Genomic DNA, 15,614 nt, shown 5'->3' with positions numbered 1-15,614 from the left:
ACCATTTTCGCGCGAATTTTCGTATTGCGCGCAACTGCGAATTTTCGCGCGCAACGATAACGTTTTCACGTGCAAACTCGAATTTTTGCGTGAAATTGATATCGTTTTGCGTGAAAATTCACGTTTGCGCGTGAAACGTTATCGTTTTGCGCGAAAATTCGCGATCACGCGCAGTGCAAAAATTTGCGCGAAAACAGCCGTGCTAACAGTTAGCACTCTTTTGTGAATCAAGCCCTAAGCATTACCTTGTACTCATACTGTGCTGCATGATCTGGTTTTTCTTGTATTCCTGTATTGTCATATTGCTGCATGTAACCCCTAAATATTGTCTGTAACCTAAACTAATGTCCAGCGCTGCGTAAAATGTTGGCGCTTTATAAATACAATAAATAAATAAACACCACAGGTCCTGGGGATACACATTACAATCTCTGTTAGATTAGAATATTTTGATTGAATCTGGGGGCTATTGATAATTGATTCCAGAAATCAAGTAATATATGATCACCTAATTTCTTTCATTTACCCATTTTGCACTGAAACGGTTGGGCGGGGTCACACTTGTGCGCGCACAAAACACAAACCGCTCATATGTGAAAAACATTCACAGTTTCCACTACAGCTAATCTAATGGCCCATACTCACGAGGGACTTTTGTCGCCTCAACACGCGGCGCGCGCGTGTTGCGGCGACAGGTCGCCCGTGAGTATGGGCCGCGCGCACCCCGAACTGTCGCCCGCAACGGGCGCGCACCCCGAACTGTCGCCCGTCGCTGATGTCGCTAGGCGATTGAAAAGTTCAATCGCCTGGCGACAGTCGCTGCCACAACTCCGCCGCAGCTGTCGCTAGTCCGCGTGAGTACGCGGACTAGCGACAGCAACCTCCATTGAGGTACACAGAGCTTCCGGCGAGCTTCCGGTGGGGGGAGGAGGAACGTCGGCGACAGCTTCCGTCATGCCGCTGGTCCCTCTTCCGCGTGTGTACGCGGAGGGACCTGGCGAAGAGCTGTCGCCGGCCTGTCGCCCACACGCTCACGTGTGCTGGCGACAGGCAACATTTGCTGCCCGTGAGTATGGGCCATAAAAGTTGTCCAAGTGGATGCAACTGGCTGGGAGCTTTTTCCTGCATCCAAAAATCCCTGTAGTATGTGAGTGATCCCATTGATTTACATTGGTAGTTTTTCTAGTGCATTTTAATTGCGTAAAAGCGCATGCAAACTCTTCACGTCTGCCTTCATTAATCATTGGAATAGTTTCATAAAAGGATGGTAAACTTAACCCGTGCATGTGCATTTTACTACGATTTACGCAATTTACATAGCAAGTTACACAAATTATGTAACTCCCTTTACACAAGCGACTTCAGCAACGTAAGTGATGCATGTGTAAAGCAAGTTGCACAATTTGCTACATAAACTTCATAAATCGCGGTAAACTTTACGTGTGCTACCGTTCTTCACAGCATACCAGCAGTATCTATCTACTGTCGACTGTCACTTATAGAAGTATCTGTTATTGTTTGGGCTATGATTATTTACTTAGTATAGGAGCTCTACACAGCCCTATTTTCATGACATTGGATATTGTCAGTGTTCACTTTATTGTGATTGTCGTAGCTGAGTATTGAATCATGGGCATTTTTAGTGATATCGTTTTTCTGTGGTGGATATCTGTTAGTTGGACTAATCAATTACTGATCTTTTTGTATATAATACTTGGACTATTTGCCATTGTTCTATTTATGATCCCTAATGTAATGACTATGAATACACCCATTGCTCCGCTCCTTCCTCTTCCTCTTTGGTTTTTAATTGTTTTTATTAGCTTTGGACATTTAATAACGATTGAATGATTTATCAAGATAGCTGCATTGTTGTATTTATAATCCAACATGGTAGTCTTTCTTGGTTTATTTATTTTGAGTGTTTTTTCTGTTATATGTTTGCTCATTTATGGTTTACAAATCTGCTTCACAGTCACACGTTCTTTAATCCAGCCATTTTCATGTTTAAAGGATACAGGAGGTGACATGATGAGATAGACGTGTGTATGCACAGTGCCATGCACACAAATAACTGCTGTTTCATTTTTTTTTTTTAATTTCTCTCCCTGAAAGAGTTAAAAATCAGGTATGCAAGTAAGTTTCTGTCCAGGTCAGTACCTTGTTGGACTATGGGGTAACCCTTACTGATAAAGAACTAAAGCTATAAAACACTTTTTTTCCTGGCAGTAAATGGCTTCTGAAAGCAGGAAAGAGATAAAAATAATGTTAATAGTTCATAGATATTAGCTCTGGCATACTCTGATGACCGTGTCATTAAGCAGAGACAAATGAAAACAGTCAAAACTTAAAAAGTAGATTTAAATATTCCACAGTTTTATTTTATATCTAAAAGTCCTTTTTAGGAGGACGAGGATAGATACAATTGTTTATCTCATCCGTTCATTTGCGCCTCATGTCTCTTTAACCTAGTTGAATCTTATCTGCAAATATGTGTTATGTTGTTTGGATGATCTGTAAGCTTATTTGTGTTGACTTTGTCCAGATTTGTGCTTTCTGGGAACCTGCATGGAGGCTCAGTGGTGGCCAGCTATCCCTTTGATGACTCCAGCGCTCACACGGAGACAGGTTTCTATAGCCAATCGTCAGATGACAAAGTGTTCCGATATCTGGCCAAAGCCTATGCCTCAAACCACCCCATCATGAAAACTGGAAGACCAAAGTGTAAGGATGAAGAGGGTGAGGTTTTCCCCGATGGGATCACTAATGGGGCCCACTGGTACGATGTTTCAGGTATGTCCTAAGATACGATTTAAAGAAAATAAAAGGTATGAATGAGAAATAATCCGTGTTAGAATTCTTTTTTAAACTAAAGAAAATTTCATAAAGATGCTTTGTGGAAAGAAAAAGTTATATCTTTTATTTGTGGCAGGGATGCTGCTGACAAATCATCTGCAAAATCCCAGCAGGTGATGCCCACTGTTGCATATGGCTAGGGCTTTGGAGTCAAGGAGTCAGTAGCAGCAATTTTGGGTACCTGGATTCGCAGTCGGTAGTTTCAATAAACTGAGGAGTCAGTCGAATGATATTTGAACCAAATCCATAGCCTTTATAAAAATTAGACTGAGTCGGAGAAATTTTGGGTACCTGAAGTCAGAGTCAGTGGTTTCATAAACTGAGGCGTCTGAGTGGGATGATTTTTGTGCCGACTCCACAGCCCTGCATATGGCAGCCACGCTCCCTTCTTATGGTCACTGCTTGCTTCAGTGTACAGGGCTGGACAAATCCCGGGAATCGGGTAGCCAAGGATTTTGGGGTTTTACTTAGTGAAGCTGGTGCCTTAAAATTTACTGAGGGCTCTTGGATAGGATAGACTCCAGAATTTTAGTCGAAAACCGACTAGTATGTATATATGAGTATTTAGCCCTGCGGTGACTGGAGCAAGAGAGGGAAAAAAGTTGCATCCTTTTAGTAAACGGCTGTGGATTTTTCCCAGTGCGACACACCCCACTCACACCAATACGGAAGAAAGTCATGACCCTTTGCACACTCCCTTCAGGCCAAGAAAAGGACCATCTACTGGTAATTGTTATTTTCAAACGGGCTGAATTGTGGTCATAAAGCACAGAGCTCAATTTGATTCATTCATTCTTGCTGGTGACACCCGTAAAACATGTTTTTTTGAGTACATTTATGGGCTACCTCCAGGAAGGGATAGCGGCGGTTTAGAGTACATACTCACATCACTGTTCTGGGCTTTGTCTCCCCTTCTTTGCCTGTCATATGACTGCCAGCCTTCATAAGCCTGGATAGTCAGGAACACCAAAAGATGGGATTACTACTACCTGTAATATATTCCACCTATCTATCTCTATGCCTGCAAACCTTGTTGCATGCTCATTATCTCAGGGCACTCCCAGGAGAGGTGCTGGCATTTTATGAGTGGGAGAGAGTGCAAGCATTATAACTAGTGATCATCAATGAGGCACGAATAATTCAGAGTTGGTGCAGCTTTTTTACTTCTTTTACGGAACTTGAAAATGGACAATGGAATGCAGTAGCTGCTAAATTTAATTGGTCCTATGCCACGCTGCATAAATTTGCATAAACTTATCAGCTCAGTATTATCAGCATGTCATTGACCATCACGTGTAATGACCCTGAAAGTCTCTCCTAGTGTATCTACTTACAGACTTGGGAAATAAACTGACTGGTGGATAACAGAGATGCTACAAAAATATAGAAAGCCTTTTAATTGACCATGAGTATGTAGCTATTCATGTCTCTAGATCAGCATACAGTGTATAACTTCAGTGTGGGTTAAGATGGGCAGTGCTAGGGTTCTGGGCCTACACTTTATCGACATGGAGTTTGTATATGCGCCACGTTGTTGCCTGGGTTTCTTCCAAGCACTCTGGTTTTCTCCCAAATCCGAAGAACATGCGGATAAGCTAATCCAAATTGGCCTTAGACATGACAAATAACATTTCTATTGCGCTTTTTCTCCTGGCTGACTCAAAGTGCTTGAGCTGTAGCCACTCGGGTGAGCTCTATGGGCAGTAGCAGTGTTAAGGAGCCTAGCTCAAGAACTCCTTACTAAATAGATGCTGGCTTGCTGAACAGGAAGAGACGAGATTTGAACCCAGGTCTCCTGTGTCAGAGCCCTTAGCCAGTACACTATCCTTAGATTATGGCAGAGATCAGATTGTGAGCTCCATTGAGCGACCTGACTATGGACTTGCGGAAGATGTCAGCGCTATATAAATCTGCAACATGAAAAAAGTTAAGTTATTTTTGTGACTTGCTGTATCCTAGGAAAGCGAGTGTAGTGCATAAATCTATTCACTGATTAAGCCATGTATTTCTTTGTTGAGAACAGAGGTGGGAGCTTTAGTAGGTAAACTTGGCATCTGAGTGATACATGGATGTGGTTTCTCAGTAGAAGAAGCCCTGCTGTATTTGCTGAGTTAGATGCTTTACCCTCATTTCATGTTATGCATGACTGATCTGCTAGCCTGTTCTGGCATAGTTCAGCTTATCACACTGTGCAGGCTGTAGCAGCGAGGAGCACACGGATGCCAGATGAAATGTTTCCATTGCTAGTGTTTGACACATTACATGTTGTTTTTTGTGGTCTGGGATGTAGACTGCAATTGCATTGAGATCGAGTTATTTAGATAAACTCTTACAAGGCAGCATGTTTCTTTTCTGCATGTCTTGTTTTGTCTTCAGTGAAGTAAGAAGCAGCTACAGAATCTATAATAAAGGAATTATCCTTGCTACAGTCTCTGCTTTCCTCTGCAGTAATAGGCCTAGCTTGCTAGATATAGTTGATAGTGGCATAGCAATAGGGAGTGCAGAGGTTGCAGTCATACTGCTGCAGTAGTGATCATATCTGTATTTGCTTTGAATAATGTTAATTAATAACAAATGATTCCTTTTACATTTTTTACCGGCTGTTTCGTCCAGGTTTCATCTAACTTTTCGTATTCGGGGCTTGACTCATTGTGACTGCAAGGTAGGGTTACCAAACACCCTAAAAAGGAGAAAGCAGAGACAACGTGAGCCCAAATGTTTCAATATGTCTCAAGCAGAGTACTGGAAAACAAAAACAATTAGTGAACTCACAAAGGAGGGTTACACAAGGGGTAACCAACCACTGAAAGCAGGTGGAGATCTTTGAACCCGGCTCCACTCTGGTTTCCAGCTGGAGCTGGGAGCGGTCGTACTCTTCGGAAAAACAAAAAAGGTCCCATCGATGGCAAAGCCACTAGGTACACCCCTCCCAAACGAGGGTGAAAAGCACAAAGGGACAAGACAAATAACCTTTATATCGCGCTTTTCTCCTGGCGATCTCAAAGCGCCTGAGCTGCAGCCACTAGGACGTGCTCTATAGGCAGTAGTAGGGAGACTTGCCTAAGGTCTTCTACTGAATAGGTGCTGGCTTACTGAGCAGGCAGAGCCGAAATTCGAACCCTGGTCTCCTGTGTCAGAGGCAGAGCCCTTAACCATTACACTTTCCAGCCACTGCCACTGTAAGAGGCGCCCAGGAGTAGCTAAAACGGAGTTAAAAACAGCTAAAAATAGAGGTGGCTTACCTCAATAACAGTCATAAAAATATAAATTTTAATAAGCACAGGCAATGCGTTTGGTGGGTCTTGCACCCTCTTCCTCAGACCAAATAAAGTGCCAGAGTTGTATCGGAGCCAGGTACGGAAAAGTCTAAAAAAAAATAAGCCCTTGTACTGTTTCTTGTATTATATATGGCTTGCCTAAGCTAAGATTAAGGAGCCTGCAAGCACTTTTAAAGTAAAACTTTTTTTAGACCTACCTGGCCCGAGGCAAAGCTATTTTAGGTAACCTCCTATGGAGGAAAAAAACTCAATGGTGAGGTTAAGAACTGTAATTTATTGATCCAAAATAAACAAAACTCCCATAGATTGCAGTGCTGTACTCGGTACTAGGTTCCCGCTTCTTCGGGCTTATTCACAGCGTAAAATCGCCAATGAACCGTAGTAGAGCCTTGCGACTCAGTACTGTCCCAGACACTGCACAGAACAGTACCCAGTCGCGAGGCTCTAGTACGGCTCATTGGAGATTATACTCTCTTTATATGCTTGAACTAGCAGGAACCAAGTCCCAAGAAAGGCGTTGCAGTCTATGAGAGTAATATTTATTTAGATCAATAAAATTACAGTTTTTAAAATTAACCAGAGACGAAGCACCCTCATCCTTTTTTACTATATATATCAGTGGGAACATTAGAGAAAACGCCTACCCTGCACTCTGTTTTATCCTTTACTGCTCAGCCTGCTTCTTATCAGCCCTGATAAAATCCCTTTGGTGTATATGCAGAGCCTCTGTTTGGGTTCAAGGTGCGTTTGCAGTTTCTGGGGGGGCTCACCGCATCTCTGAGCTGAGGCCATTCAGAGGCGGCCTGGTGATGCGCTGATCCCACTTTTTTTGCGCAATTCTCAATTTTACTGGTAGCGCGCCCAGGCTATGCATATGCATAGGTAGAATTTAGTTAGTGTTAGGTCCCCTCCCATGGAGGAAAGACTTCTTCGACAGTGGGAGGGACAAGTACCTAACAAATTGCAAATTGTTAGCGGAAACTAACATCCTCCAAGTAGTAGACAGGTCATGTGTATGCTCATTGTGTATTTGAATCCCATGAGTGGGGTGTGCACTTTTTTGCAGGTAAGCACTCATCTGTTTTTAAGTAGCGCTGTTCATTTCTTGGCTATGTTTGATAAAATCCCTGACTGAGCATTCAGTCTGGCTTTGCTCAGGAATCTTTATAGCAGAGCCAGAAGGGGGCAGGCTTGGGCTTGAAAAGACATCAGAGAAGGTAGACTCAGATATGATTCCTGAGCAAAGCCTGACTGAATGCTCAGTGGGGAAATTTATCAGGGCTGAGAACAGGCAGGCTGAGCAGTGAGGAATGAAACAGAGAAGAGAGTAGGTGTTTTCTCTAATATTCCCACTGATATATATGGTAAATACATGGGGGTGCTTCGTCTCTGGTTCACTTTAACCTCACCATTGATATTTTTTGCCTCAGGAGGATGTAAGTTTTCCTTTTCCGCCTTTATTTTGAAACTGTGTTTAATAATTTTATGAGACTTTGGAGCCTCTGAACCATGTACACTCCTCTCCTCATTTCTCCTGGTCCTTATAATCGCTACTTGAAGAAAGTTACTTTTGGCTAAAGACACATTTTTAGACAGGAAGGGGCTTGCTTGCCATGATGATCCCTTATATCATCCTCTTCCCTGGCCCATTCACTCCCAATTAACCAAGTGCTACTTGTTTGTTCCTGGTTCTAATAGTGATGGGAGCAGGAGCGCCGCCATGCACCAAGCAAGCCAAGCGGCTGCTTGGGGCCTCATGTTTTGAAGGGCCTCGGAGGCTCCGTGACGTTGTCGTGACGTCACACTGTCCTCCGTCCGCACTGGCCGCAGCGGCTGCTTTTGGGACTTGGGGCGGGCAGACGCCGGCGAGGGGAAGGCTCTGTCCCTGCCCACCCACCAATAGAGTGGCCGATTTAGTTCCGCCCCCTCCATCTGCTTGCCCGCCCTCCCTGAATCCGGGTTTATGCGCCGGATGTTTCCAGTTCTGTGTTCCACATGGACTGCAGGAACCGGAAGTAAGAATGGTGCATGACTCCTGGCAAAGCCACCACTCTCCTCGCCCACCTGTCTGCACCTTTTACCCACCTCCCTGCCCTCCTGGCTACTATGCCCATTGCCCAGCTACCTACGGGGGCAACTACCTATACCTAGCTAGCTACGGGGGCACCTACCTATTCTACGCCTAGCTGCCTATACTGGGACACCTACTTATGCCTAGCTACCTAAGGGGGCACCTAGCTACGCCTAGCTACCTATGCCTAGCTACTTATGGGGCACATACCTATGCCTAGCTACCTACGGGGGGCACCTACCTATGCCTAGCTACCTATGGGGCCACCTGGCTACCTATGGGGCCAACCTATGGGGCCACCTGGCTACCTATGGGGCCACCTGGCTACCTATGGGGCCACCTGGCTACCTATGGGGCCACCTACCTACACCTACCTACCTATGGGGGCACCTACCTATTACCCTCCTCCCCACTTAGTGTCTGTCACCCCATTAGTATCACCCACCTCCCAACCCAGTGTTATTCTCCTCCCCACCTAGTGTCATCCTCCTCCCCTTCCATGCAATGTCGCCCTCCTTCCTCCCAGTGTCGCCCTCTCTCTACCTCTTTTTACATCGAATTTTTTTTTTGTCCATATGGACATGTAAGCATCATGCAGTTGGCCCCACCCACATGTCATGGCCACACCCTGGCTCCACCCACATGTCATGGCCATGCCCACTTTCCGCACAATAATCACACCCATTTTTCGGCGCGCCGCGGGTTGGGGCCACAGCCTACAGTTTGCTTGGGGCCACAAAAACCTTAGCTACACCCCTGGATGGGAACTGCCACGTTAACTCCCCCCCCCAATAACCCATTATTTATCCAGAGGAAGGTGTGCAAATAGCATCTGTGACTTCTCTTAAGTCTTTAACCACTTAAAGTGAACCTCCGGACTAAAAATCGACTCAGCAGCATTGAAAAGGCCTGGTGTTTCTTTAACAGTTTCACAGCATCAGAACTTTGTTTCTCTTATACAAGCCTCATTTTTAACTGCACAGAAGAAAACTGCCCGGGCTTTTTTCCCCTGATGCTGTGCAAAGCATGATGGGATTTCTGATGTTGTTCTCGTTCTGCTGTTTTGGTGCAATTTTTTTTGGGACATTTTGAATTTGACATTTGAAGCCTAATGTGTGCAGCTGGGAGGGGTTATCAGGACACAGGACAGTTGGAACTGTGTCTCCTGCTCCTTGTCACCTCCTTACAACCAAAAAGATGGCTGCCCCCATGACAAAGATGGCAGCCCCCATGAATCACAAACATTTGCCTGTTCTTTTAAAACAGGGTGGGTAAGAGATTATATTACCTATCTATTCTAATTAACATAACTAATGTAACTTGATGACAGTATGTTAGTTTAGGCTGAAGTTCCCCTTTAAGGACAGCAGTAATTTTCATTGATCTGTGCTGGGTGGGCTCTTCAGCCCCCAGCACAGATCGTGTGGCAGGCAGGGTGATCAGACACCCCCAACCCCCCCCCCCCCCCCAAAAAAAAAACCCCTTTTTTCCCCACTAGGTGGATGTCCTGCTGGATAGGTCTGATCGCTGCCTTGTGCCTTGCGCGGGGGCTCCTCAAAGCCCCCCTCCGCAGCGCTATTCCGCCCTCCCTCTCATTACTGTGGGCGGTACAGGATGGCGATCCGTCCTGTACCGCCTCTGATAGGCTTCAGCCTATCAGACGGCGGTGATCTCCGGCCAATCCGAGGCCGGGGATCGCCGATCTCCTTTACGGCGCTGCTGTGACAGCAGCGCCGTGCGACGTAAACACCAGGGATTTCTTCCCCGGGTGTTTACATTTCGCCTGCGAGCCGCGATCGGAGGCTCGCAGGCTGTTTACGGAGACTCCCTCCGTGAACTGACATGGAACGAGCGGACGTTTCCATAGAAATACCACTGCGACCAGCCCCCGGCTCATAAAAACTTCTGCTAATGTGTGCTATCAAATAATGACGTCAGTCCTTATCTGCCTGAAATTTATGCAGTCGGCGAGGATGTGGAAGTAGGGTAAAAAGCCTCTGCTAAACTTTTAAATGTAAAAAGAAGAGGTAAAAATTGAAGGTCTTTTTTTTTAGCAATGAGCCACATTATTGCCATGCATTTAAATGCGCTATTAAGATGCCCAGGGTGCTAAAAATGGTGCTTGGTTCCCTATAAGTGGAGAGTGATTGGAGGGAACATCTCCACAAGCCTTCCTCTTTCTGTCTGTAAATTTGCCTTTACCTGAAAGTAAGGGGCTTTTAACACTGGAGTTTCACGTGTCAAATGATGTGCTTTTTTATTGACTACAGGGGAAAATGCTCTATAACTCGCACTGGCTGTGAGTCTTCTACTTTAATTTACTGCCTAGGATTTATATAACCAAGTTCTACAAAAAGCCGCATTGGAGTTTATCCAGCTCTGTTCTTGTGCTTGGAACCTCATTTCTAACAGACTTTCATTTTTACAGCAATGTTTCGGTTAGGACGAGTAATTGCCATCTGCCACAACCTTACTTAGTGGCTCAGTTGCTTGACCACAAATTACATGTACTCCATGTCTCTGTTTGCGTTCAAATGACTGGATGGGATGATTAAACACTGACTCAAATGAGTGAACCAGGATATCCTGGAGAGACATATGACCTTTCACACTGGCCAATCTGAAGTAAATAATGTGATCTGGACCTTCCGCCTGCTCTTCTAGTGACGTTACCGTAGCACGGGCGTGTTGTGAAACATAATCAGTGAAGTGCATTGGAATTCAGTCTGTGTTGGGCCAGGAAAGGGCAGTATACAGAGATTACATTTTCCATGGTGCTGCACAATGTACATAGAATCAATGACATCAGTCCCTGTTCCACAGTTTTTGTTTTTTATTATTAAACTCTTACAACGGTTGCATAATAGGAGAATAAAGTTTATTACCAATCAGTAAAGCTATCAAGCGAGGTAAAAGTAACGCTGTCCTAAAGGTAACCATACATCTAGCGATTTTGGCGGCTGATCGACCAATAGTCAGATCTTTCTTTGATCGTATCTGATCAGAGAGAGATCTGTTGGTGCCTTAAACCACAGGCCAGATCCTGATCGATTTCAGCATGAGATCTTTCGGCTGCCCCCCCCCCCCCCCCATGTACATGTACCCCCCAGTTTCCCTGCATTAATACTTTACCAGCCTGGCATCCGCTGCTGTGTTGCACACGCCTCTTCCGTATTTGCGCCCCGCGTGGTTGCCGGTGGATTGCACATGGTATGCTGGAGAGACTCCAAAAAAGTTGTTTATTTTTCTTTGTTTTTACAGCTTTACTGAATTTTATGTAGTTATGATTGTTAACCACCAGAACAATTTTGAAATTTTAGCCTTCACTACCCTAGAAAGAGAACTGCTTAGAGGTGGCCACACACCATACAATTTTTTAAATATCTGTTAGATTCAAGGATTGCAATACATTTTTTTCTGACTGATTGGTACATTGGTCATATTTTTGAAATGTTACACACACACATTAAAATTTTCCCCAAATACGCAGATTCTGGATGCAGAAAAATAACTCCAGTGAATGCCTATGGGAAATCTGCATCAGAAATATCTCGTGTAGTGGAAACAGCCCCATAGGCTTTCATTGTAGTTTTTCTGCATCCAGAATCTGCGAGTAGTGGAAACAAGGCCCTAAGAAATTTGCTGAGGTGTGTGTATTAATAAATTGACACACACCATATTAACTTTAGAAAAATTGAAGAAAAATTTCCAGCATTCCGGTTCAATAAAAATAGAAAATAATGGGAAAACCGGTCAGAATTTTCAGTCGAATGGGGGGGGGGGGGGGGGGGGGAGCAGATCATATATTTATCGAATTGCCGTAAAATCGGATCATTTTATTGTATCGTGTGTGCACCTGTATGCTTGGTTCAGAACTGGTTCACGCATAAATCTGCACATTTCCGGTCCATTCCAGTATTTGCCTGTCCGTTATGCATCAGTTTTGGATAAGATTTCTATCACTTTTACCTGACTGGAAATGTACACCTTTTATGTGTGAATACAGCCATAGAAACATTCAAAACTGACAGGACTGGGCCGGAAACGTACCCCTTTTATGTGTGAACACACCCACAGAAACACATACAAAAATGACAGAACTGGACTGGAAATGTACACCTTTTATGTGTGAACACCGCCATAGAAACACATGCCAACTGTCAAAAATTGACAGGACTGGACACCTTTTTATGTGTGAACCAATCTTCATTGTGGTCCGACAGGTATTCACTGCCTGCTCCAGTGACACACAGTTCATTGCTATGAATGCAGACTGTAAAAACATACAGGAAGATGGGGCGTTCTTTCCAGACTGGACTAAAGGTGCACACACGCACTACTAAAGAGAATGATGGGTCCGTCAGACCCTCCCACTGGGCGGTCGTTCTTCCGACAGTAGTGCGTGTGTACATCGTTCAGAAACAGCCTTATCAGTCTGCAGATAGACTGTACACACGCACTATTGTCGGGAGAACGACCGCCGAGCTGGAGGGTCTGACGGACCCGTCCTCGTTAGTAGTGCGTGTGTACGCACCTATATATGACAGCAATACAAACTGGTACGTTTTTACAGATTTATTTCTTTGAATCATCTCAGTCAGTATTGTTTAGCCTTCCTCCACTTTCTGTTCTGGTGACTAAAAGTTGTGAACAGGAAGTGATAGAAATACTTCAAAACAGGAAACCAACAAGGGAAGTGTAACAGGAGTTCGCTCTAACCTTCCAAACCCCATCCATAGTAAAAATAAAACTTTTTACAAATACCTTGATTTCATGTCCACATTTGCGGTCAAATGCCTGACTGCCACCCTGCTCCTCTTCCTGGCCTATCCTTTGATTGGATGTAGTACATTTTGTGATGCATCCCTAACCTTCATGCAGTGCTTCATGGGAGAGTAGTGCTCTGAAGTCTGAACTGCCAGTTTGCCAAGTCTTGCCAGGCTGCAGGAGACCATTGGCTGTGTGACCACGAATCTGCACATAAAATATGTTTTGCTGCTTATTTCCTTTTTCCAGTTGCCTGAATAAATAAAATTATGAAATTGAAGCAACAAGACATTTGCGATTGTGTTACGAATTTTTATATCTCTGCACATCTACGTCATATACTTAGGTGTAATAATTCTTCATGTGCTGCAGTATACAGCTATTCGGAGGAAATGGGCACAGCTAGCACAATAGAAGTTGATAGCACGCGTCGCCAGTCTGCCAAATGACTGATTGCTCTCAAATAGGAAATCTATTAAAGTACAGTAAGCAATTTACCTCTGTGCACCTCTTGGTCAGATTTCAGCAAAGGTCTGAGAATCAATCTAACTGCTGCCACACTAACCTTTGTGTTGCTTGATACATTACAGAGCTACTGTATGTGACCTTACTGCTAACGCTAAACTGTAACCAACCAAAAGTTCTTGTGCTATAAAGCAGACATATTTGATATGGTTTCACTGTTGCAGTGCCAGTTTCTTCTCCTGATTTAAGATTGAGGGTTCTTTATAATACTGACTGGATATACAGTATGTTACCGGTATCTAGTTTTCATCATTAAAGTGGTCCTGAACTCAGAACTCCTCTCTGCTCTAAAAGATACACAACAGCATAGTAACCTTTAAACAAAACAAAAAAAAAAACATTTCTTTATTACAGGTGATACAAATCCTAAAATAAATCTGCACAGTTTCTACTTTCCTAAATCAATAAAGCAGACATGTTGTTTACAGCCTGTGCTTTCAAATGGGCTTATCCGCCCTCTCTGCCATAGGCAGTCATGTGACACAGGGGAGAGATCAAATTAAAACTAGTGATTAGACACAAATGAGGGGGAATTACACAGGCGAAATTCTTTAAATACATACATGGTGCATTTTTGTTCCGTTTTCCTTGTGTCCTGTGCAAGAATTCAGGTCCACTTTAACCCAGAACAGATATGTAGATTAGGTGTTCATTTGTTCATTGCAGTTGGCTTAATTCTACTGCAGCCACAAGGATGTGGAACAAGTGGGCATTTTTTGCATGCTGGGATAGTGATAGTATCCTGCCAAGTGCTCTTGCTGCAAGCTTCCTTTGAAGTAAGGCTGAAGTAAGTGAAAAATTGAAGATTTCTTTAACAATAATAATCTGATATTGTGCTTCTCTCCTCACGGACTCCAAGCACTCAAGAGCTGCAGCCACAAGGATGCGCTCAATATGCCACCCTACAGTGTTAGGGAGTCTAGCCTGAGGGCTCCTTACTAAATAGGTACTGACCCTAGCCAGGATTCGAACCCTGGTCTCCCATGTCAAAGGCAGGCCCTTCACACTTGCAGGGTAAACGTGTCTTGCATTGCCCTAATCTGCCGCATAGTAATGATAAAGCAATGAAACCTTTCACACTGAATGCATTACAATGCGGTGCATCCTGAAGCTGCTGAGGCGATGCAAGGGCAGCAGCGCATTACTGCAGACTCTGTGCTTGCGCATGGAACCTGCTGTAATGCAAGTCTATGGGTGACGCGCATAGCGTAAACGGCACAGTGTGTCATGAGGCACGTATGTGGATGGATGGGAATCCCAGGGGGTCCCAGTGACGGGTTTCCTACCAAAGTACATTTAACTACCCTTTTGCTATACTGTACCAGTAAACTTGCATTTACTTGGTTTTACATATCAAGCTGACTGAGCTCTGCCTCCAAAGCATAGGCTTTATTTTCAGAAATCGGCAGCCAAGGATCATGTGATGAAACATATTGCAAAACCATCTTGCATTGTTATTTTTGTACACTTTTGAAGGAAGATGCAGTTTATCACCATTCCTTCAGTCGCAATCACTCGAAAAAAAAAATGCTACATGAAACATGATTGCTATTTTATTGCAACTCTTACATTGAATTGCATTGGCACAGTGCCTTGCTGGCAAAGCACTGGAAATTCCTGAAAAAGTGCTCCATGAACTAGCCCAAAGAACTCTTTCACATCATATGCACTGCTGTGCAACACGCAAGAACGGCAGAAGTGCATAGACAGCACTTCTGCAGCTCTCATCATATGCGCTGTGCAGCAGTGCGATGCGCTATCGCACTGCTGAATGCATTTTTCAGGAATCACAGTGCTGACCCATTCACTGTAGTGAATGGGATCAGCAGCGCAGTGCATAACGACGCAGATGGTGTGCGATCATATGCGCTGCATTTCGATCGCACGGCCATCTGTGCTAAATTATGTAAACCAGGCCTAAGAGGGTTTTTTTAAGGCACTTGCCAAGATACTTGTATACCGTACTTTGATACCTAAATGATTTATTTCGGATCATTTAACTGTTAGCGGTCCATGACTCAGCAGATAGCGGTCCACTGCTCAGCTTCAGCACAGGATTTTCAAAACGGCTGTGCTTAGTTGCTAACTTTTTAAGTAAAATTGAAATGACTGCAGCT

General features: G+C 44.2%; 1 protein-coding gene across 1 annotated transcript in view; it reads left to right on the top strand.

Annotated features, from left to right (window-relative positions):
- Positions 1–15,614, top strand: part of CPD (carboxypeptidase D) — a 159,822-nt gene that overhangs the window by 47,955 nt on the left and 96,253 nt on the right. The window contains exon 2 of the mRNA XM_068270312.1: positions 2,546–2,793. Within this exon, the coding sequence (XP_068126413.1) occupies positions 2,546–2,793 (248 nt within the window). The remainder of the gene's footprint in view (positions 1–2,545; positions 2,794–15,614) is intronic.

Source organism: Hyperolius riggenbachi, chromosome 2 (genome assembly GCF_040937935.1).
Source record: "Hyperolius riggenbachi isolate aHypRig1 chromosome 2, aHypRig1.pri, whole genome shotgun sequence".
In the NCBI taxonomy this organism is placed as follows: domain Eukaryota; kingdom Metazoa; phylum Chordata; class Amphibia; order Anura; family Hyperoliidae; genus Hyperolius; species Hyperolius riggenbachi.
Note: the sequence above shows the minus strand (reverse complement) of the source record. Positions and strands in the feature narration are given on the sequence as shown.